This window comes from Halichoerus grypus, chromosome 9, assembly GCF_964656455.1.
Source record: "Halichoerus grypus chromosome 9, mHalGry1.hap1.1, whole genome shotgun sequence".
Taxonomy (NCBI): Eukaryota; Metazoa; Chordata; class Mammalia; order Carnivora; family Phocidae; genus Halichoerus; species Halichoerus grypus.
In genome coordinates this window covers 125,365,655-125,385,397 of record NC_135720.1, presented here as the reverse complement: position 1 = coordinate 125,385,397, position 19,743 = coordinate 125,365,655, and the positions used below count along the sequence as shown (strand labels likewise).

At 38.6% G+C, this 19,743-nt stretch overlaps 2 protein-coding genes across 6 annotated transcripts in view; one reads left to right on the top strand and one right to left on the bottom strand.

Moving 5' to 3' along the window:
* RIOK1 (RIO kinase 1) overlaps positions 1 to 13,417 on the bottom strand; it is a 30,657-nt gene extending 17,240 nt beyond the window's left edge. For all 5 annotated transcript variants that reach the window (XM_078055678.1, XM_078055679.1, XM_078055681.1 and 2 more), the window contains exons 1-9: positions 13,134 to 13,417; positions 10,000 to 10,207; positions 8,121 to 8,211; positions 6,869 to 6,938; positions 5,222 to 5,264; positions 2,672 to 2,764; positions 1,803 to 1,915; positions 1,621 to 1,701; positions 176 to 262 (exon numbers count right to left, since the gene is read on the bottom strand). In XM_078055678.1, coding sequence (XP_077911804.1) covers positions 176 to 262; positions 1,621 to 1,701; positions 1,803 to 1,915; positions 2,672 to 2,764; positions 5,222 to 5,264; positions 6,869 to 6,938; positions 8,121 to 8,211; positions 10,000 to 10,207; positions 13,134 to 13,204 — 857 coding nt within the window. In that variant the 5' untranslated portion in view covers positions 13,205 to 13,417. The remainder of the gene's footprint in view (positions 1 to 175; positions 263 to 1,620; positions 1,702 to 1,802; positions 1,916 to 2,671; positions 2,765 to 5,221; positions 5,265 to 6,868; positions 6,939 to 8,120; positions 8,212 to 9,999; positions 10,208 to 13,133) is intronic.
* Positions 13,418 to 13,582: 165 nt separating this feature from the next.
* CAGE1 (cancer antigen 1) overlaps positions 13,583 to 19,743 on the top strand; it is a 48,989-nt gene continuing 42,828 nt past the window's right edge. Inside the window, exons 1-3 of the mRNA XM_036103917.2 lie at positions 13,583 to 13,733; positions 15,827 to 16,023; positions 19,189 to 19,276. Coding sequence (XP_035959810.2) covers positions 13,721 to 13,733; positions 15,827 to 16,023; positions 19,189 to 19,276 — 298 coding nt within the window. The 5' untranslated portion in view covers positions 13,583 to 13,720. The remainder of the gene's footprint in view (positions 13,734 to 15,826; positions 16,024 to 19,188; positions 19,277 to 19,743) is intronic.

The window sequence follows — 19,743 nt, the reverse complement described above, 5'->3', positions numbered from 1 at the left end:
CTTAAAAAGGTAGAATAAATGAGTAACTCTGCACGAGTACAGTGGAAAAGATTCACAAAAAACATTCCAAGATGAAAGGAGCTATTTAAATGGCAAATAGTTGTATGTCAGATAATTCGAAGCACTTAAAAATATACTTCTGAGCATGTAATTATTAGGCCTTCTACATACTCACATGTCATCTTTACCAATGAAGCCCATGACCAGAACATGACTTCTCAGCAGGACAGGTTCTGGGCATGGGATCTGTGCTGTGTTTAGCCTGTGGTATTCAAAAAGACAAAAGGACAAATGAAAAGGTGACACAACATGTAAAACAAATCACAACGGCTACAGAACACAAGATTAATATGGCTGTTAGGAAACAGCATCAACACATCTCAATTGTATTACTGTATTTCATAAACTCGAAGACCGCAGAGATTTTAAGTGGCACCAAGATGCACAACCAAGAACCACAAAACACTGGCAATTCATCTATATCTCATAGCCTCTAACACTCAGTCCCACTCCAGAGATGGTAAACTGTGCAATGTGCATCTCAGAATTGATGAACTACAGCAGTTATGTCCTCTGAGTTGATTAGCCTCAACAATGATTAATAAAACAGTTGGACTCAGGGTGCCTGGCTGGCTCAGTGGGTAGAGCACATGACTCTTGACCCTGGGGTCGTGAGTTAGAGCCCCGCCCACACAGGGTGTAGTTTACTTACAAAAAAACCAAAAAACAAAAAACCAGTTGGACTCATACCTAATAGCTAACTGAACACAAGAAGATTTCAAAAGGACTTTCTTTTTTTTTTTTTTTTTTTAAAGATTTTATTTATTTATTCGTGAGAGACAGAGCGAGAGAGAAAGGCAGAGGGAGAAGCAGGCTCCCGCCGAGCAGGGAGCCCGATGTGGGACTCGATCCCAGGACCCTGAGATCATGACCTGAGCCGAAGGCAGACGTTTAACCATCTGAGCCACCCAGGCGCCCATCAAAAGGACTTTCAAAACAAGTATTTAATACTAAAATATCCAATGTATGTCACCAATGCACAGCAGATAAAATGTTAAAAGGTACTCGAAAGAGAAAAAAAAAAAAACTTCAAATTTTTGAGAAAACTTGATCTCAGCTAAATAAGTTGCCCTCACCTGATATAAAAGTGTCAGCACAAAGAACGTATAAGTATGTCCAAGACTGGACTGAAATCAGAAAAGGAAACTATGATACAGTTTAGGTCCTAACAAAATCGTCTAAAACTCCAATGCCTATAAAAAATGACACATCAGTCTCAAAACCTGATTGTGTATTTCCCTGCTTAAAATCTTGCATGAGCCCCCTATCATCCTCGGTATAAATTTTAAATGCTTTCACATGGCTTCCAAGGTGCTTGGAATGACCCAGCCTTGCTGAATAAATGTGAATTCTTCCGTAATGGGTTCTCAAAACAGAGAAAACAAAGTAGTTCTTATTTGTCCAGGAATGTGCCGCTTCTGCGCACCTCAGCAGATCTAACGGAAATGAGCAGCACTACGAGTCCCCACCTTTGGACAGAACCACCCTGGGATATGCCAGCAGGAAGGAGCGGGGGCCAGTATGTCGGACACAGCACAGCCACACGCCCCAGAGAGTCACCTGATTAAGTTTCTCATTTCTTTTTCTGCCCAAGTTTTCACCATTTTTCTGGGGTTTCCTTTACAATAGCCATGACGAAATCTTGAACGAGAAAAATACTTGTTATTCCAATCATTCCATTATTCCAGTTTTTATTTTAGGATATAGAAATTAGGCCAACTGGAAAAAGAATCTGAACTCACCTGAATTCCCCACTTACATACTTATCCCGATCTTTGAACACCAAAATAGAAGTTTTGTAAATTTTGATGGCTCTGCTCTCTCCATTTGCTGTGCTAGCATGGTACACATTAGCCTATTTTGCATCAAAAACAAATTAAGTTTGTGTTAAATAACTACACACAGTATTTCAATCTTTCACTCTATTTGATTCTATCCTCAAAAGTTAAAAAAAGTCAAGCGAACTGAAGTAACATGTACAAGAAACACCATCATCTTCTGATTATGTCAATTAAAATTCTAAACATCATTACAAAAAGGTACAGTAAGTAGAGCTCTAATTTACGTATATAGGAAGATCCAATTTATATACAAGAAGCGGCTTTCAACATTTTTGTATCTCAAGTATGTGAAAAATATTTTAAGACATTCTTACATCTCATGATTTGTAAACTGAGTTTTACTGAAAAGTGCTTCCCATAGAATGAGTGGCTCATTTAAAAATGCCATATCTGTCTTTCTCCATATACACATACAAAGAAAAAATGGGAAAGAGATTCATTGACTCAGAAAGACTAGACTAAGCCCCTGCCCCGTTAGTAACCACGTGATAAGGATTCAGGCCTGCAGTAATCTGACCCTGGGCACCATCTGGACCCAGTGATCCAGTACAGTAATGGAGGTGAAAAGGCAAGGTTGTGTGTACAACTTCCTACCTACCCATAAATATTAATAAAGCCGTTTTTAGAAATACTAAGCTATACTGACTTGTGTATTTTTTTTTCTTTTCTTTTTAAAGGCACCATTTATTTACTAAGTGCCTTAGTTTCATTTGTTATCTGAAGTAAGAAAACTAACATGAAAACATTCAGGCATCCAAAGAAAAGCTCACTTCTTTTCCTGTGCTTATGCAGCCATTTATCTCAGATATGATTCCTCTAGTCAACATCTTGAATAATATCATTCGCGTTCTAGGATCCAACACCTAAAAAAATGCAAAAAATAAGAAGTTCAGAGAGACAGTACCAAATATTTCTCATTGAAACATCTGACCATCAATAACCTGAAGAGCTTAAGTACTAAGCTATCCTGGCTGACTCAATGAAGAGTATCAACTGTGGTGTTTTTATTCACTGTAATTTTTAATAAAATGCCACACAAAGGTGAAAGGAACAAGAGACGCACCAACAAGTTCAGTCACAGAAATTAAAGTCTACCAAGTCAAAGGGAAGCAGAAATTGACGGTAGACTGACATTAGCTAATAGAATATAATGCAAGTCACATAACTACGTTTACATTTTCTAGTCACATTAAAAGGAGTAAAAAATAGCAGGTAAAATTTGTTTTATTTATTTAATCCAGTATATCTAAAACATTATCAGTTTCAACATGCAATCGATATAAGTTACCAGCGAGAGATTTAACACTGCATTTTTTACACTAAGCCTTCACACCAAGCCTGTTGATGTTGATAGCACATCTCAATTCAGACTAGCTACATTTCAAGTGCTCAGTGGCCACTGTACTGGATATGAAACTTTAAATCAGAGGTCAGCACCATACAGCTCATGAGTCAAATCCAGGCCACAGCCTGTTTTTCTACAGCCTGTAAGCTAGGAATGGTCTTTACCTTTTAAAATAGTTGTAAAAAAAAAAAAAATTGTGAGCCACAATGCTTAAAGTATTTATTTAACCCTTTAAAGAAGGAGTTTGCACACCTCTGCTATAGATGAGTAAATCAGGGAAAGGGTCTCCTTTGAAGTCAGAGCAATCAATCTTGAGTAAAAAGGACTCCAAAGTCCTCCTTAACAAAAAAGCCATGAACTTAAAGCCTGGTCCCATCCATGCCCGAACTGAAGCAGCCACATATTTACACACACTTTCAAGGGACACTCACAACAGCCCCTCCAGCTCCATGGAGAGAGACGGTGTAAAGCGGCCCAATCTAACTACACTTTAGGGTCTGTCCTTCAGTGACACAGCTGTGGTCACACCAGAAACCTAAGGTTAATAAAAACAAAACCCTGGAAGACTGCATGACTAAAAGGCAAACGGCATCAATGGCAACTAGACCGAAATGAGAGGGAAGTGAGCGAACAGACACTAGCTGCCCGGGCGGCTGGGCGCGCAGGTGAGCAGAGGGAGGGCGCGCTGCTGGGGCGGAAGGATGCAGACAGGCGCCTGCACTGCTGCCGAACTGGGGGGAAGCCAAGTCAGGGCCACAGGAGGGGCAACGTGCCAAAATGGCTTGTAAACAAAATAGGAAAAAAGAAATCCGCAAAGTGAATGAACTTACAAATACATACCTTAAAATACCACTTAAGATCAAGATACACACTCTTAATTCCACATTAATTTCGAAAGGGAAAAAAAGGACTTCCTGCCTTAGTCCTTTTAGGGTCTGTGACAATTAGAGCTGCCTCACTTCTCTCAGCTGAACTACCCTTTGTTTTCAATCACACACACACACACACACACACACACACACCCCACACACAAAACAAATACATGAGAGGACAATGAAGACATGGATCCCAGACCTACTTCCGCCCAACTACGGGCAGACTTCTCCAACTGCACAAGTGGTTCTGAGCTCTGCCTGGGTGTGACTCCCTTGGGGGCTGAGGTGGACAGCAGCAGGGGCGGTGGAAGAGGCTATGACTGCAAAGTGAGTTTGTGCCTCTGTACGGGGCTGGGCAGAAGGGTGGGAGGTGGCACTAGTAATGTTCTGACCCTTTCTATCACCTTCTTCACATCAAAAATCTGGGCCAATGCTAACATCCAATCACAACTCTCTACATACGGGGAAATTAGGAAAATCTGTCCCCACTCTTGAATAGAAAGAATAAAATAAGCATAATTTCTAAACCAAGTAAGGAATTTCTAAATGAAAATACACACACACACACACACCTGCTTTGTGGCAGATACCTATCTTTTGAGAAAGCTCACAAAATTCTGCTGACCTTGTTTAAGACAAGACAAAAGACTCCTGGTCTTACAGTAAATTCTGCTTCCCGACAGAAGAGGAAAGCACTGCATGGTGGCCAGAGAGGGGCATGACTCTAACTTATCTATTAACAGTCCTAGTATAAATAAAGCAAAATGTAGATTTCTAAACTCAAAACTACAAGTAGTTTTAGACAACATTAGCATTAAGCAAGAAGGATGAATGCAAACTATAATCCCAAGAGAAAAGAAATGCTCATTTAAAATGAGACTTGCAGGGTGCTTGGGTGGCTCAGTCAGTTAAGCGTCTGCCTTCTGCTCAGGTTGTGATCTCAGGGTCCTGGGATCGAGTCCCGCATGGGCTCCCTGCTCAGCAGGGCAATCTGCTTTTCCCTCTGCCTCTGCCCAGCTCATGCTCTCTCTCTCTCTAATAAATAAATAAAATCTTAAAATAAAATAAAATAAAGAGCTTGCAGCACATTGAAATTGTACCTGTTCCACAGTTGCTCTGTCCGCCTTATCTTTGATGCGATACCTAACCAAAGCCAAAAAAGTATATGTGACATTCAAAATTTAGAAGCCAAAATAAAGTTTCCAAATGTATATCATTCCATGAAATTCCTAAATAGGTAGTTTCTTTAATAATAGATTTCATAATCTCATTGTAGTTTCATTGCTCGGTGATGATTCCTTCATGTCCCCTTAATCATCAGTTCAGTTCCCTAGAGCAAAAGGTGCATATCTGCAATAAGAAAAAATAATTCTCTCCATATTTCAGAAGGATTGGATAAAAAGAGCAGCTGGAGTAAAGTGAACTACGCTGCAAAAGAGAAAACACCGAGTCTGTTAATACTGTCCTTAAATCTTTAATGATTCTATTAATGCAGAATTAGAGTCATTTATACTGCCTTCTCTTTAGAGTTCCTTTCTACAAAGATACAAGTTTTTATCATCTTCAGGTATTTACTGGGCTCTACATTAAAATGCGAATTCTGATTGGCTTCAGCTCACACACTAAGTGACGCTATTAGCACTAAACTCATAAAGATCCAAACACAAAGATTCAAACAAACACTTCCGTGAAATAACAAATGACTATAGCAGTTCTCAAAAAGCTTCCATCTTGGGGCACTTGGGTAGCTCAGTCAGTTGAGCGTTGGACTCCTGGTTTCAGCTCAGGTCATGATCTCAGGGTTGCAAGACTGAGCTCCCCCCCCTCCCCCACACTCTGCACTCAGCATGGAGTCTGCTTGAGATTCTCTCTCTCCCTCTCCGCCTTCCTCGGCTCCAGTGGGTGCACACGCACTCTCTGAAAATAAATAAATTTTTACGAAAAGAAAAGAAAAGCTGGTATCTCTTGGGTATAGCAATAAACCAGAAGAAAACTGGTTTTTAAGTTCAGTTCTTTTTTTTTTTTTTAAAGATTTATTTATTTTAGAGGGAGAGAGCGCATACATACATGCGTACCCAAGCAGGGGGAGGGGCAGAGGGAGGGAGAGACTCCGCAAGCAGACTCCAGCTGAGCCCGATGAGGGGCTCCATCTCACGACCCTAAGATCACAACCTGAGCCAAAATCAAGAGTTGGACACTTAACCTACTGAGCCACCCAAGTGCCCCTTAAGTTCGGTTCCAACACTACTAGTTGTATAATCTTAGTATCACTTTCTACAATAACTGTAAACACCTTAGAGTTATTAAGATATAGAAGTTAGCCAGATCTTAAACAACTGATTTTGAGAAGAATAAATAAAAACTGTTCTTAGTTATATCACTATTTAGTTTTAAATCTTCCCTTGAATTTTTAAAAATGTTTCATGGAAGGGAAAAAATTTTAATAAATTCTTAAAAGGGAACATTTTTACACTCTAACATTTTAGTTTAAAACCATTACCCTCCTGAGAGGGTAATGCATCTGTGAATTTCACAAAATTATAGTTTGACCATACGTTTCTTAAGACTCAATATTTTCAACTTATAAAGGAAAGGATACCCTCACTTAAGCTAAAAATAAAGAAAGAAAAAACTGGTTTAAGTATGCAAAGAAATATCCTTTCCAAAAGAATTATGACCAAGATGCTACTTAATTTGTTTGGAATTAGTCCTTATCAGCCATGTATTATAGTTAAAATATTACTTACATATCTGCTTCCTTTTGTCTAGACTTTTCGGTGACTTTATTTATGACAGAATCAGTAACATTTAGCTTATCTGAAAATTTAAAAACCCACAATGTAAACAACATTTAAGACAAAAAGACAACAGTCTGAATAGAATACTTCCCTCTTCCTTATTTTCTAAATATTTTGTTGTATAGAGAGTATCTTTTAATAATGAAAAAATGTTAATGCTTTTATAGCTGAGCACGAAGTTCTGTCTCCTTAGGGACAAGTATTGTCACTCTCATCACCACAGCTGTAATTTCTGAGCCACAGAAACCTGGACCCAGGAATCCCCTCCAAAATACTTCACCTGCATATGCTAAATTTCAGACACTTGTTAATACTTTACACAACTAATATGGATAATATAACTGCCTGAATTCCAAGTCTGATTCTAAAAACTGCAAGTTTCATTTTAAATTATAGGTCAATGATAGGCTATGAGATGTGCTAGGTTTATAATGAGTCAACATCCACAAGACAAAGATGACCCTGCATTTTTAAAAAGGTGGTGGTTCAAATCAACATTCGACAGCTCACTAAATGATTGATGCCTACATAAAAAGTGTCTAGTAAAACAAAATGTACTTAGATTCTATATTTCTAGTACAGTTGACCCGTGAACAACATGGGTTTGAATTGTGCAGACCCACTCACATGCAGATTTTTCACAGCCAAGTACTGCACATGTATTCCCTCTTCCTTATGATTTAACATTTTCTTTTCTCTAGTTTCCTTTATTGTAAGAATTAAGTATATAACACATACAACATATAAGCTATGCGTCTATCAACTGTTTATGTTATCGGCAAGGCTTCCTGTCAACAGTGGGCTATTAGTAGTTAAGTTTTGGGGAAGTCAAAAGTTATACATGGATTTTCGACTGTGTGGAGTCAGCACCCCAACTCCCACGTTCAAGGGTTAAGTGTATTTTCAACATCCTACTATGAGATAATTTTACCATAAAATCTAATACAAAACAGACGAAAACTTGAACAGGTACCTGTAACTTTATAATTCTGTAGCAGAGGAGAAAACAGAAATAAAAAAGCAAAAGCTAACGTCTCTTCCTGAAGTCAGGTTTTTAAATTGCTGAGTTTTTATCTTCTCTAAATGTTATCAGTCAGCCAGTAACAGTGAATACGCTCATTTCTTGATCTAATAACATTTTATAACACTTTATGGTCTCTGAAGAACTTCCTCAGAGCCCAAATATATTTTACGAACTCACCTAGATTAATTTTATTCTCAAATTTCCGTAAGACCTTGTCTGCTGGAGTAGACATTTTGGCTGAATTGCAATTGGAAGTCTGTCGATTTGCCTAGAAGAAACGAGTTTCAGAGTTGAAGACACTAGTTTTAAATAAAGACCTAGGGTTCTTTATCACGTGCCTTTTTCCTTAGCTCACAGTTAACTATTAAAGCATCAATACTTGAATGAGAACCCTAAGAAAAGGTTAAGAATCAATCATACTTGCGCAAGAAATTTTTTTAAAAGACATTTGAAATAGGACAAAGTTAGTGGTTAAAGAAGTCTGTACCATCTGCCATTTTTTAACCTCTCTACGATGTATTCCTCATTATTATAAATAACAAATTAAAATTAAATGCATTTTTTTGTATGACTGCTTTATAGATTTAAAATTTGAAAATGTCCATTTACACCGAAAGTGTATAACAAAGAGCTTAGACCAACATTAAACTGGTTCTAAGAATCTCATTTTGGGCCTACTGTCTCAAGAAAGGGAAAGATTAAGTATGAGGCTTAACAACTTAGACTGGCACTATGCATAAACTTAAGTAATAGCAAAAAGAGAAGAAAGAACCCATAAATAAGAGAATACAGTACAGATAAAAAGGCGCCCATAATTGCTAACTTAATCCTGTTATCTCAACTTGGAAGTGTAAGGCTGACTTGTTTCCTGTTTGCATAGACCTCTTTAAAGTTTTCTACTAAATATAACTTTTAAAACACTTCTAAATACAGGTTCACAGTAGAAAACACAGGTAAAATTTTAATCACCTATAATCCCCAACACCCAAGATAACAGTTAACATTTAAGCACATATACTTACTTGTATTTCCAGTTTTATTAAAAGGGATTACTCTATGTTGAAATAGCTCAACATCTCACCAATTATCAATGGAGGAGTTACCAAAACAAGATCCCAAGTGTGAAATTCATCTGGTTATCTTTAATTGCAGGCATTCTAGTCTACGAAATAGTCTTAATATTCAAAGAAATATTGTTGGTTTTTCCCTTCCTCCATCTCTTTCGGAAACCTTTATGCTCCAGGAAGCTGTACCATGCTAATCCTAGGACTCTGCAAACTCCTAAAACATTAAGTACCTCCAGTTGAGAAGAAGACTTTATGTAGTTTGGTAACTTGCGTTTTGTACACAGTAGATCATGGTAGATCATAAACACATGTTCATGTCATTAATATAGACTTCCACTGCAACATATTTTAAAGCTGCACAATATCCCATCATGTGAAATCAGTCCCTCAGCAAATTTAAACAAGATGTTCCTTCCAATGTTTCTCTGTAAGCAATACTGGAGGATCATTCTTGTAACATTATTTTTGGCACAATCCTAGAAGAACTGCTGAGTCAAAGCATTTATTTTATGTTTTAAATGCTTTTTATCACATACCAGTTCATCCTCCAAATAACTGTGCTTATTTACTCAATCAGCAATTATGTATTTTTGGTCTTGGTCAGTTTCATAGGTGAAAAAATGGCATCTCTACACATTTAATCTGCATTTCTTTAATTATTAAGGAAGTTAAACTTTTTTCTCCATGTTTCCTAACCACTTGTAGTAAACTGCCTATTCACGTCCTTTCCCATGCAGATTTTAAAGCTCATCATCTTATAATTTAAATGACTCTTTTTAAGTGTACTGATTATGAAAGGAATCTACATCCAGGAAATTATCAGAAATAGGAAAAGGATGAAGAACAAAAACGGTTAAAGACTCGGGCCACAGGCCAACATGACCTGAGGGAAATCTTCCAGTCAGTCAATTCCAGAATGACAAGAAGTCCTCTGAAAAAAGACGACATGAACAATAACACAAAGATGTATAAAATCATTTATAAAATACCTGGGGGTTACTCCTTGCATTCAAGATATAACCCTTGGTGAGTTTCCCCACTCCATCATCCCAGTCCCAGTCGTCATCATCATCGTACTCCTCCTCTTCCTCCTCCTCCTCCATCTCACCTCCCTCCGTCTTCTCAGACACATTCTTCTGCAGGTCCTCAAACACAACACCATCTTGTTCTCTGATGGTCTTCAAGTCAATGCTTTCACTAGAAATAACAATGTTTCAGCATGTTTACACATACCTTTACTTGGATTTACACATGTATTTATTTGTGATACAACAGGCTAAATCTATACCAATAAATCTAAAAGTTTTCCTTCCAAAGTACCTCCCCATAAACTCAACACCAGATTGTTTTTCACTGTGCCATTCCCATTGTTTGCTTCTTCTCCAGGTCCTACTAAAGAAGAAGTACATCCGGTATGAAACCCACATCTGCCTTAATGAAGTTAGGATTTACACTGTCATTTTCTCTGCTGAATGAATGGACTCTGACCAGTACACCAGACCTGGCTCTAGGAAAACCATTTGCAGATATGCCTTAAGGGGGGTGGGGAGGGGAGCTTTTTGACAAAATTTGAGAATAAGTCTAAAGCAGCCTTACCTTGAACTCAATGCCACTCCAACAAAAGGAGATGTATCAAGATTTGTGTCACACAAAGAACTTCAGATCACCCTTGTTTGTGAAGGGAAGGAACGGTGAACACAAGCACCACAAATGAGAGAGGGAGTCTGTGTGTAATTCAGTACAAGAAGTAGTGAATTCTCAAACCCAGAGAACAGGCCCAGAGTAAAGGGAGCACAACCAATAGGGTGTTTTCCTGCCATGTGAAAATTCACATCAAGTGCTACCATATCTTCTTAGTTATTCAAGAGAAGCCAGAAGTGTGGATTTTTATGTTATATCTCCCACTTAACTGGTACATTTAATTTTAACAAAACACTGTGCATACCAAACAAAATATGTCTGCAGGTCAGATTCAATAGAGGTACTACCAGTTTTGACCTCTCATGTAGAGAACAAAGACAGGAACCACATGTAACAGCTGATAATGTGAACTACCATCTTAAAGACCAGAGTTTAGTAAATTCAGATGATCAATCCTGATTATTAATTAGCAACAGCTCGCAGGGCTCCAACTCTCCATAGATATGGGTGGGAAGAAAATAATCATTACACATCTGCTATTTATATTTACTATGATTTTTGTAAATACAATCCTTAATTTGATCCTTCAATTAGAGTGGCATGTTTAAGTTATACTTCATTTCTACCAGAACTTCTCAACCTCGGCTGGACAATTTTTTATTGTGGAAGGTCGTTTTGTGCCTTGTAGGATGTTTAGCAGCATCTCTGGCCTCTACCAACCAGATGCCACTATGCAATCCCCCGACCTCCCTGTTGTGACAAACAAATGTCTCTAAAGATTGCCAAGAAACCATGGAGTGTGGTGGGGTCACAAAATCCACTGGTTTATCTTCACAATATCCAATGATGGATGGAAAACCAGTGAACACTCATTACCGTTAACTACTCGCCAGCCACACTGGGCTGTTTCATCTTCCTACTTCTTCCCTAAAGCCTTATATATGCCTATCTGGAATGCATTTGAAATAAAATCTTATTTCTCTGGCTAAATCTAATGTAACCTTCCAGTACTAGCCTATGATCATTTGCTCAGGGAAGTCTTCCCTATTCCTCACCCATTTTTCCTCTATACTACTTACCCAATTCTAATACAAATATCTATTGTCTAATTATTTAATGTTTCTCCTCCTACCATGCAAGCCCTGTGTCAATCAAGGTGATGTTTACCAATGTATCCCTACCCACTAACATTAGATCTGACACATAGAAAATGATCAACATATATTTACTGAAAAAATCCCCAACTGATTAATAAAATCTTCATGTAATGAATCCTTACTGTGAACATAAAGTAAAAACCATTTATTTGGAATTTCAAAGGACTCTCATGCTTCATGTAGGAGTTATCCTTAATTCCTTTTGCCTCACAGCCCACATCCAATCCACCACCAAATCTTGCCACTTCTTACGTCCAAAATCTAGCTCCCATCATGTCTGAACTGAATAAATTTTTTTTTAGAGAGACAGTGCAAATGAGTTGGGGTGGGGGTGGGGTGCAGAGGGAGAATCTTACGCAGATGTGGGAACCCTGAGATCGTTACCTGAGCTGAAATCTCAAGAGTCAGATGCTTAACCGACTGAGCCACTCAGGCACCCCGACTTTATCAATTTTGAACTGCTTCCACTCATACCCTCCAAAACCATCCTCTCCCTAATAGAGTAACTCCTTTAAATCATAAATCACATTATGTCATTCCCCTGCTAAAATCTCTCCTATGGCTTTCTATTAAGACCTAAATATGCCAACTCCTCAACACTTACAAAGCTCTACATGATCTGGCCCCTTCTCACTGATCTGGCCCCTTCTCACTTCTACATCAGTACCTAGTCATCTTCTCAACTACTCCTGTTGTGCTCTAGGTACAATGGCCCCTAAATCTTCCCTTCACAGCCAAGAGGGATACCAACGTTGGGCCTCGCACTGATGTCTCCTCTTGCTGAACGGCTGTTCCTTCTGCTCTTCTTGAGATTAGTTCCTTTTTGTCGTTCAGATCTGGACTTAACTCTCTCCTGACACTGTCATTAGTCTACCAACTGATTTTAATTATTTGCATAGTGTCTAATATCTGCTTTTTGGGTTTTTTCTAAGTAACTCTAGGTACTCAATTGTCAGTCCGTCCCAAGTAGAAGGTAAAATTCAATGACAGCAGGGACTTAAGTCTTGTTCATCACCATCTCCAGCGCCGAGGTCAGAACCTGGCATACAGGTGCTCAAATATTTTTTGAACGCTGAATGCAGTTAAAGAGCAAAAATCTATGCTCCTAGCCGCTCCCCCCAACTGTGCCTGTCAGCGATGCTAACTAATCGGGGACTCCTCTGACAAGTGGCTTTCATTAACTCTGCCGCAAAGTGGGATAAAAGACCCGGCTGGGATGGAGAAAGAAGCGGAACAACTACCGGTCTCCCTCAAAAGCCTAAGGGGGCGGCGGCGGAGGAGACAGCAGAATCCCAATGGAGTCACAGTGTCCAACCGGCGCCCACCTGTCGGAGGAATCCGCGTCGTCGAACTGCCCCGGGACCACCCGACTCATCAGCAGCCGCCGGTAGTCCATGACGGAAGCGCGCAAAGCCCCGACGCCCCGGGAGGCCGTCCGCCCAGCGCTGGGACAGGAACCGCACAGAGACAGCCCTACCCGCTGACCACCAAACCGCCTTTCGGCAGAGGCCCGCCTAGCAAACTACTCAGAAGCCCCTAAAAGGGAACGCCACGTGCTAAAAGGGGACGCACTTTCAACCCGAGGAAGCAAGCTCTCCCCGACCGGAAACTCCCGCCCGACCGGAAACTCCCGCCCGAACGGAAGTCTCAGCCCTGCCGGAAGTCCCCCCCACAGCTTCGCCCAAGGGGGCGAGGGGCGGGGACGAGGGCACGGGAGCCCGGCGGGCGGAGTACCCGGCCGAGATTGGCTGGCGCGGCGGGCTGACGTCACACAGGTCGTTCCAGCCCGCCTGCTTGCCTTCTGCTAGTTTTTAAGGGCCTTGGGTGGGAGAGGCCTAAAAGCGTTCTTCCTCCCGCAAAATCCCGTGCCGAGGGAGGAAGGACGAAATCCTTACCGCGGATCCAAGAAACTATGGACCCTGGAAGTGAGCACACTTTTTAGACTTAAGTTTGGTGCTTTGCTTTGAGGGGAAAATAAGATAAGTGATTTTAGAAAGTTTGTCATACGACTGAAAAAATTTTAAAACAAAACTAGAATTTTGGGTGGTAACTCCCAATGACTTTTTTAACACCCATCTTAAAACAGCGTTAGACTGTCCTGGAATATCTATCTAAATATCTGTATAAATATTTTTAAAAGTGTGGCATAAATCTGGTAAGGACAGAATGAAAATGGAAAGCTTAACTTAAAAAGTAAGCTGACAGACTGTGCCATATGAACAAAGTTCTAAAAGTGTAACTGGAAGTTCTAGACCATCAAAAAAATTTAAGAAATAAGGCTCTTGCCTTTTTCTGCATTTGGAAAACAAAGATTTCTCAGATTCCCTTCATCACAGCCCAGGCAGCATTTATGTGTTTGGAAGATGGAAAAGGTGAGCATAAAGTTGGGCCTTTCACTAATCCCAGCTAGCCTGCTTGACTCACTGGCTTTTTTATACTTCCAGTGATGACATGATTTTGAAAAAAAAAAAAAAATCAAGCCTCAAAAAATTATTCATTAATTCGATAATTCAATAAAATAATCCAGGCAAATGGGTAGTGACTGTAGATTGAGAAGTTTTAATAGAAATCAGTCATTGATTGATTTTTTTTTTTTATAATTTTTTTTTTTTTTTTTTTTTTTTTATTCATTTGAGACAGAGAGATACAGAGAGAGAGAGAGCAGGAGCAGTGGGGAGAGGCAGAGGAATAGGTAGAAGCAGACTCCCCACCGAGCAGGGAGCCCGACATGGGGCTCGATCCCAGGACCTGGAGATCATGACCTGAGCTGAAGGCAGATGCTTAACCATCTGAGCCACCCAGGTGCCCCTAGAAATCAGTCATTGGACTGCAGGATTCATTCAATCAATATTGACTCTGTGAGCGACGTTGCTATTTGCCGTAAGGAGTACTGAAAAATCATGCATGGACTCCTCTGGAGGCGTTTATAATCTACTGGGGCACTGGCTGGCTCCGTGGGAAGAGCATGTGACTCTTGATCGTGAGTTCAAGCCGTTTGTTGGGTGTAGAGATTATTTAAATAAATAAAACTTAAAAAAAAATCCGTCAATACTAACACCCTTGAAAAGGTGGCAAATACTAAAACAGTAAAATGAATAGCTGCTGAATTGTGATAGAGATTTAGACACAACAACATTGCAGGAATTTTAAACATAGATGAATGGGTAGATAGGAAGATTTCAGGAGAGAGAAGCATTTGCCATGTCCGACTGAAGTAGTAAGAAGCATGATCTATTTACAGGGAAGTGAGCCGGATCTGACTAGAACAGCGGAATACTGGATAGGTAATGTGGGTCCAGGCATGGGAGACCTAGAAAGTCAAGCAGAAGAACTTGGACTCCGTGTAATTGGACATCCTTTCCACTCCCTTCCCTGACAGACCTGAGGAAGTCACGAGAGTATGGGCCAGTGTGATGATGTAAGAGGTGGAAAGAAAACATGGGTTGTGAAAAACATTTTTAAAGGAGGAATGGACAGGACTTGGTAACTGGATAGCCCAGACGATGAGGTAGAAGGATACCAAAGGTGTCTCCAAGTTTTCAAATCCAAGTGCCTGAGAGAATAGTGTGGGATAGGAAAGTGGGAGAAAACTGATTTACAACGTTGGATTTGATTTGATAATGACATAATAGAGAGTATCAAGTAAATAGCAATACAGTATTTTGTGGAACCTGATAGTCCTCTGATAATATTTTGTAAATATCTTTTAAGTAACTGAGAGGTCCCTTCATCTTCTGGGTCCCAAGTCTTTTAGGAAATTATTGGATAGTAGCCACATATATATTGACTTGTTTTTGTCCAAATCGGTATTTACTACAACACAAAGTGACCATGGTATACTCAAACTAAAAATTTTTATTTTTCTAATAACCTGACAATGGACATTTAAAAATTTAGGACAATGAATGTTGCTTTCTTAATGCAAGGAGAGATGGGGGAGGGGAACCCTTTGTTTGCATATACTAATAAACATTAAAATTAGGTTGATTTTTAAAAGAAACCTTCCATCATTCAACAGTTAGGAACAAGGACTGTCAAAAAGTTTGGTCATCATCTTCAGATCCTGTGCATTTTGAAATGGATGTTTCTCATGAAAAATTAGAAAGCATGTCGGGAGCAGAGGCCGTGAATCTCAGCAATCTTTCTCAAGACTTAACCCACTCAAATTCTCCCTTCTATATGGAAACCAGCAGTACCACTTCAAACTTGCCTCAGGTGTGCATTGCTTATAAGTTCTAGGAGGTACAGATATATTCAGCTTTCACATTGTCTTTCATACAAAAATCTCCTCAAAAATATGAGGAACAATAAAAGAATTTCCAGTGGAGGCTCAGAGGAGGGGAATACTGGGTTTGGTTTTCCCAGTTCCTTTAGTGTACAAAGAAAGAGAGAATTTTACAAATAGTGTTAAAACTGATCCTTTCTAGCCTCCATGTGAAGTCTTAAGTGTGCAACCAAGGGACATGGCCATGACAACTCAGTGACAGGGGCAGGAAAAGAGTCCAAGGGACTGGACATTTGATCTAGAGCATATTCTAACATGTCAGCATGCAAATGATTCAAATGTCATTCCTAATGGCATTGACAGACCCTGCATGTAAATGATTTTCTATCTTAAGGAAAATTCCAAGTGCCCTTTCTCACAAAATAAAAGATTATATTGTCCCAAATCATGATGAATATTGTTCTAAATGTTTCACAATTATTAGCAAGTATGTAAATAATAGGAATGAATTAGGTTGTGCCATATGTAATTTGACTTTGTTCAAAAATGGACAAATATTGGCAGTTTCATGTGGATTAGCCCATAAAATGGCATAACCTATCTACAGGGCTATTTAGCGATAAGAAAACACATTTTATTTTTAATTCTACCTCAAGGAAGTATGAAAATGAGATATGTTCAGAATTACCTTTAATAAATAAACATTAGGGGTGCTGATGAGCTCAGTCAGAAGAGCATGTGACTCTTGATCTCGGGGTTGTTAAGTTCCAGCCCCAGGTTGGGTTTAGAGATTACTAAAAATAAATAAATAAATAAACTTTAAGAAAGGTATCATTTAAAATAAATAAGTAAACATTAGAAGCAACCTAAATTTTTATCAGTAGGGACCTAGTTAAATTATTTCACAGATTTACAGTGGATATGTAAACCTTAAATATGGTAATACAGATAACAGCGTTGACCCCTGAACAATGCGGGGCTTAGAGGTACCGACTCCCCTCACAGTTGAAAGGCTTCATATAACTTTTGAGGCCCCCCAAACCTAAGTCCTGATAGCCTACTATAGAGCGGAAGCCTTAACAATAACATGAATGGGCGCCTGGGTGGCTCAGTTGGTCAAGCAACTGCCTTCAGCTCAGGTCATGATCCTGGAGTCCCGGGATCGAGTCCCGCATCGGGCTCCCTGCTGAGCAGGGAGTCTGCTTCTCCCTCTGACCCTCCTCCCTCTCATGCTCTCTGTCTCTCATTCTCTCTCTCTCAAATAAATAAATAAAATCTTTTAAAAAAAAATAAAAAAAAAAAACAAAAAAAAAACCAATAACATGAATGAATAGTCAATTAACACATGTTTTGTGTGTTATATTTATTATATACTGTATTCTTATAATGAAGTAAGCTAGAGGAAAGAAATGTGATTAAGAAAATCATGAGGAGTGGGGGTGCCTGGGTGGCACAGTTAGTTAAGCAATCTGACCCAGTTTCAGCTCAGGTCCTGATCTCAGGGTTGTGAGCCCGCCTCAGGCTCAGCCCTGAGCATGGAGTCAGCTTAAGACTTTCTCTCCCTCTCACTCTGCCCCTATCCCCTGCGCTATCTCTCTCTCTCTACCCCCCGCTTTCTGTCAAATAAACAATTAATTTTTAAAAAGATTTTGTTTATTTGAGAGAGAGAGTGAGAGAGAGAGCAGGGTTGGGGAGAGAGAAGCAGACTCCCGGCTGAGCAGGGAGGCCAATGCAGGGCTCCATCCCAAGACCCTGAGATGCTTAACCATCTGAGCCACCCAGGTGCCCCTAAACAAATTAAATTTTTTAAAAAAGAAAATCATTAGGATAAAATATATTTACAGTATTATACTGTATTTATCAGAAAAATCTATGTGTAAGTGGACTTGGGCAGTTCAAGAACAACTCATGTTGTTCAAGGATGAACTGTATATTTGTTGATGTAGAAAGATGATCATATAGCTTCTCCCTGGGTAATGGGCTTTTGAGTGTTTTTACTTTCTTTTTTAAAAAATAATGTTAAAGATTCTTTTATATAATGATAATTTTTATCATATTTTCAATTTAAAAGAAAATTTTGTTATAGTGTTAATCAGGGTCTAACATCTTATGTATCAAATTATAAAGAACGAATTCTTAAATTATGTAAAGAGGTTCTCTTTCTTGGAATTCACTGAGTATTTTGTTCTTTATAAAGAATTTATAGACTAAAGGAACAAAAGGCATATTTTAGTTAAAAACACTATTATAGAAAGCTAGAGTTAGAAGTGAGCTCTGTATTTGACAAATAGTGGAGTTCCAAGAAGTTTGTGTAAATATAACATCAATACATGTGAATAATGCTATTTTATTTTTTAAGTATATTATTCTTGATACTTTTAAAATCTCATTAGCAGGAATGGTCTAAATTATCAAGGAGTCTAAAAAAACAAATTGTTGTAAAATATACTCAGTTTTTCTCATACTTGAGGTACATTCAATAAGTACAACAATGTAAGAAGAAGCATGATTGAATAGAGGTTTGTAACCAGATGACTTTAGTAAGAGATACAAATTTTTTTAGAGCATCCTCTAAGTCTCACATACTTGATATACTATCCATGATTAAACCAATGCTTTCCTCAAACTTTCAAAATACTTTCTTTAATATCTTACTTATACTATTAATTTAATTCACAAAACCTTTTATCCTAGATAACATTAAGGTAACTTTGAGAATAAGCCCTACATGAATTTTTTAGATTTCTATCTATTGCAATCATATTTCACCTCATTACTGGAACCCTGGATCTTCACTGTCAAGACCTGAATAACAACTATCCTCGTAGTTGTTTAGACCAGATTTAGCAAACTTCAAAGGGTGATCAGAGATATATACATTATCATACATCCCTACATTTATAGTAACATGATTTGACTTACCAAAAAACCAAAATATTAAAATAGCAAGATACTTGTTTAATGTCATTTAATATCGTAACTCCATTAGCATGGTTTTACTAAAAAGGAGTTCAGATATACAGTAGGAAAGGGTACCAGAGTACATTCTACCCATGCAACAAAAAGTTACATAGCAATGCATATACATGTTCAGAAGAGGCTTATGATATTTATTTGAAGTATTAATATTAATGCCTTTTTTATTATTAATACAGAATGAAATAAAGAATGCTGAAAGGGAAGATGAGTCTAAATTCACACATTGCGAAGAAATTTATGGCACACTAGATGATTGGTTAGGTGGTGAGTATCTCTTTGTTGGCAATACGCAGAGAAACTAAGATTTTTGTGTGTGTGTCCTATGATAACAGCAATAATAGTAATAGCCAGGTGCTAATATACACTTTATATGCATGATCACATTTAATCTACAAACAATCCTATGAAATAGGGCTTTTTTTTTCTTTTTAAATAAGGGTTGTTTTGTCTCTATTTTACAGATGAGAAACATGAGGCTCAGAGAATAGCTTGAGAAGTACAAACCATAAGCAACACATTTGACTCCACTAAAATTTTTAAAAATTTCTATATGACCAAATTATAATCCAGAAAAAAAAAAACAAGACTCAGACTAAGATACATGCAATATGTACATTGACAACAGTAGTATCCAAGGTTAAAACTCCAATAAGAAAGAGACATATATAACTCGATAGAAAAACAGGCAAAGAATATGTATTAGCTTGCTAGAGCTCCCATAACAAAACACT